This window comes from Hemisphaericaspora subhashii, assembly GCF_019202705.1.
Source record: "Hemisphaericaspora subhashii strain CBS 10753 chromosome Unknown scaffold170, whole genome shotgun sequence".
Classification (NCBI taxonomy): Eukaryota; Fungi; Ascomycota; class Pichiomycetes; order Serinales; family Debaryomycetaceae; genus Hemisphaericaspora; species Hemisphaericaspora subhashii.
The window spans coordinates 3,702-8,480 of NW_026057201.1; the positions used below are offsets into that span (position 1 = coordinate 3,702).

The 4,779-nt window shown below is 36.5% G+C and overlaps 1 protein-coding gene across 1 annotated transcript in view; it reads left to right on the forward strand. All coding sequences in view use genetic code 12, as the record gives it.

Annotated features, from left to right (window-relative positions):
* Window positions 1-3,244: 3,244 nt before the first annotated feature.
* J8A68_000300 (uncharacterized protein) overlaps window positions 3,245-4,779 on the forward strand; it is a gene marked incomplete at both ends in the record, with an annotated part of 3,387 nt that continues 1,852 nt past the window's right edge. Inside the window, one exon of the mRNA XM_049406836.1 lies at window positions 3,245-4,779. This exon is cut by the window's right edge and continues 1,852 nt beyond it. Coding sequence (XP_049266392.1) covers window positions 3,245-4,779 — 1,535 coding nt within the window.

A 4,779-nucleotide genomic window follows, 5' to 3' on the forward strand; every position in this document is an offset into this window, starting at 1 on the left:
TAAATGCCAAAAATAGCATCGTACAAACACTTCGCAAGGCTGAAATGTCTCACATTTATGCAAAAAATCAACCTATAAAAAATAATTCATTTCTTATATTATTATATGTTCCAGATAGGCGATGTGGAAACCGAAAACCATAAGGCAAGGAAATGTCTTTGTTGAATAAACTACTATTTGGCATCAAGGTCTCTATGGTAATATTTATCCGAAAAGAATCATCGATGTTGCCAGCACTACAAAATACAGCTAGACCATCATCCCATGATTCCAAAGCTTGAGGATTTTTGTTTTTGTATTTGATAATTTCCAAAAGAGAAGCCAAGAGAACAAATTCAATTCTCCTCAGCAAGTTTGTTGCAGAAAATATTTCATTTACGCGCCTGTCAATATAATTTTACTGCTTTGTAATATTATTGTTATTTTTTTCTTTAGAGAAATTATCCTTTTCTCCCTGTCAACAAGCAAATAACAATCGGTCAAGTAGTCAACATGAAGAAAACGTTGTGTAGAGTTGAAAGTATATAACACTTGATAGCAATTGTGCGGTAAACATTTTCCATTTTGCTATTGTCACTTTTGCAAGCATTTTGAATTGGAACATCGCTTATGACTAAAAATTTAATTAATTATACAACAATCAAACAAAACAACTAACGCGTTCTAACGTCCTCCCGCTAAAAATTCTTCATTCATCCCCCATTATCTTACAAATAAGATTTATTTTCTAATATAATCCCGCAACAATTGTAGTAGACCCTGTCCTTCTTCTGTTTGCTTTCACGAAAGGATCCAAAAAAGGGATAGAATCTAAAAATAAATCAAAATAACACGGGCTATTGTTTTATTTTTTAGGGATAAATGATTCCCACTCGTAAAAGAAAAATTATTTCTGGATTTGTTCTATAATGTCTTAATAAATAAACGTAACAGGTGACCAACCGTTACTAATAGAATAATAATATCTCTTTTGCAGAAATAAACTTTAAGTCAATATATAATAGATAGTGCGTGTGTAGAAAGAAAACAAGAATAAAAAGGAAAAAAAAAACGAACCTTCCGTAACATTACAAGAAGAAAAAAAAATAATGCAGCCCAACAAAGAAACCAAAAAAATAATCAATAAATTTTGCAGTCATTAAAATTCAGAGTTCAAAAAAATAACCAGAATTAAAAATATAGTCACACATACAACAACGGATCATGAGGACACCAGCAAGGATAACAAGGGATAAAAATATTTCCTCGTTGAACAAAATATTGGCAACAGGAAGAACAATCCCCTCAAGTTTCCTTTCAAGATTGGCTTTTTCTTAAAGTACGATGGTATCGTTACAGTTACCCCATTGATTGTAAAATTGAATTTTCAATGATAATAATAATAATGAGACAGCATTTTGTTAAATAAGCGATGCTAGAAACTAAAGGCGGAGACAAGAATTTTGCAGAGTAGTAGTTTACTAGTCAGCCAAAAATAGCTTCGATATCAAACAGCAATGAACTCCCCTGTTGATCGTTCCCATGTTTGGGATTCCTTTTCCAAAGCTACCTATCTTTATGGCACAGCTATTCACTATCTTTATGGTACAGCTATTGATTCACTTATAAGGGCCGATGCATTTCGTTCTTCATGATTTCTAAAATGACAAAAGAAAGGGAATTAATGAAAGCCAAGGAATTCTTATTTACTTCGAAGAGAAAAATGTAAAAAAAGATAAAAAAATATTATTTGCCAAGATTGGGGATCCGGATTTGGAAAAAATATTAGACTAAAAAATTATTGTTCGTACCCTAAAAAAATGTTTTATGCGATTAATTGTATACCTCTCTTCTTTTTCACTTTTCCGTTTAGTTAATTAAAATCAGACTTATACAAGAACGCTTGAACACAATAGGGCCCTCTTCTACTAAAGAGATATAAGTAGTAAACAAAAGAATATAACAGTGACTATAGAATGGCAGACCCCTATAAATTCTATAATACGGGGTTGTTTTTATTTTGCCGAATACAAGTTTGAATAGTTCCTTAATCTAAAATTAGCAAATTGTTTATTGACAAAGTAAGTTTATTTTTTTGACTGACAAGATCAACAAGTAAAATAATTGGATACTAATATTTTATCTAACTACGATTACTAGCTTTGCTGCTTATATGAGGTTTTTTTTTGCATCATTCGTTGATCCATTTTTTGTTCCTCTACTTGTATATCTGTTTATTGGATTTCTGTATGTTATTATGTATAAGAACTAGAATAAATCAGAAAAAGAAAAGGTTTCAACAATCTAAGATAGTTCAACAGTAGTTGATCAATTGGTACTACTGGCTAATGTTCTAGCCTGTTAGAAAATTTGTTGTCAGTGGGCACATAAGCTCCGTAGAAAAAAGCCCTCAACTGACAAAAAAAAAGATCAAATGGAAAATTCTTCTCTCTCCACGACAATCTTTGCTTCTTCTATGAGAAGTAGTACTTTACAGTAGTAAAGAACTTTATTAGAATCGCCGCAGAAACACACAGAATGACCCAAACGTTCAATATATTCAAATGGTGTACAAAATCCAGAATCAAGCCGGTAGTGTCAAGTGCGTTGACTAGAGAATTTTGATAAGAGAGGGGTACTCATTGATTTGTTTTCGTGTGTGAATGCATGACTGAATGAATCATGAGGATGAAGGAGACTAAATTGCTTTATTTTTAGTCATCCAATGAAACTGCTTATGCGGGAGCCTTATTATTCTTTTACCACCAAAGGATTGAAAAGGCTAGAATGAATAATAAGATATTAAATTTACGGAAAGATTAAAATAATATTTTATTATTTATTTGTGTATGCATACAATAAAGATATTTTTTAATTTTCCACAAAGTTTATTTACGGATGCAAAAAAATAAAATCACTTGAAAAATATTTGTCAGAAAATACTGGTTCCACTATATTATCATAATTTACTCAGCTAGAATGTTCTTTCAAATCACTGCCAACCAAAAAAGGTTTACGAGAAATACTAAGAGTGAAAGCAAAAGGGGGTTGATTTGATTTAGGGGGCTGGCAGTTTCAAGGGAGAAAAAGAAGTATTTATATGAATCACACAATCCTACAAATTTTTTTTCATAAAATCCAATCTTTTTTAGAAAGAACCCCCATCCGTCATTTCAACTCTCGTTTTGTGTGAACTGAAAATAATTTAACAAAAATGAAGAAAAGAATGTTGAAGACAAACATCATTCTATTATGTTGTTATCTAATGGCAACGGTTCTCACCGTCCCTGTGTCACCCGAGTTGGGAGGTACTTTAGGTGAGGATACTGATACCAAAGGAGAAACACCACCTACTAGTATCGAACACTCCCAAGCAAATCCGCCAAGTCCAACCGTTATTTTTCCAACTACCGTGCAAAACGCTCCAGAGTCCACTACCGCAGAAGTTGGCTTATCACCTCCATTTGAAATCGACTTTTCGCCTCCAGATGCCACTTCTTCTAAAGTTGTCATTCCTACTGCTGTTGCTTCTTCACACGTGATTCCATCCCCAGAGGACGTTGCCTCCCTGCCTCCTGTCCATTCTTCAGTAGTCGCTGAATCTGATACCGAAGCACCACCCCCACAGCCTTCATCATCACAGGTTGTTGTCGTCGCAGCACCTTCCTCCGAAGTCGTTCCTCCAACTGGTGCCCCTTCCACTCTGGAAGTCATTACTCCACCAGTTGCCCCTTCTTCTCTGGAAGCTGTTGTCCCACCCGTGGTTTCTTCCTCAGTCGTTCAACAATCAGTTGTGGTATCACCTGAAATTGTTTTAGAATCAGCATCTACTGTTCAAATTACTCCATTATCGTCACAAGTTGTTTTTCCAGAAGTTCCTACTTCTTCTGAAGTCGTTGCATCAGTTATCACTTCTTCTGAAGTCGTTGCACCGGTTGCTGCCCCAGCTTCGTCCACAACTTCTCGACCAAAATCACCCGAAGTAGTACCGGTCGCAGCCCCGCCTTCTTCACAGGTTGTTGCTCCAGTTGTCACTTCTTCTGAAGTCGTTGCACCAGTTGTCGCTTCTTCTTCTGAAGTCGTTGCACCAGTTGTCACTTCTTCTGAAGTCGTTGCGCCGGTTGTTGCCCCAGCTTCGTCCACAACTTCTCAACCAATATCACCAGAAGTAGTACCGGTCGCAGCCCCACCTTCTTCACACGTTGTTGCTTCATCAGTTGGTCCTACTTCTTCAGATACACTTGTCGCACAACCTACTGAATCGACCACACTGACTACTAACAACCAAGCAGCACAACTCCAAGCGCAACCTCTTAATATTGGTATACATTCCTCAAGTAGTAGAACAAGTTCTTCCACCAAGCCCTGGTCTAGGTCCACCATAACATCCTCATCATCCAGAACCAGAGGAACAAATACTTTCCCATCCCACCAATATAGTTCTTCCTCATCAACTCATCATAGTTCTACTTTCCCATCCCACCAATATAGTTCTTCCTCATCAACTCATCATAGTTCTACTTTCCCATCCCACCATCACAGTTCTAGTTCATCTGCTCGTCACAGTTCTAGTTCATCCGCAGCTCATAGTTCTAGTTCATCCGCAGTTCACAGTTCTTCGTCATCAACTCATCATAGTTCTACTTTCCCATCCCACCATCACAGTTCTAGTTCATCTGCTCGTCACAGTTCTAGTTCATCCGCAGTTCACAGTTCTTCGTCATCAACTCATCATAGTTCTACTTTCCCATCCCACCATCACAGTTCTAGTTCATCTGCTCGTCACAGTTCTAGTTCATC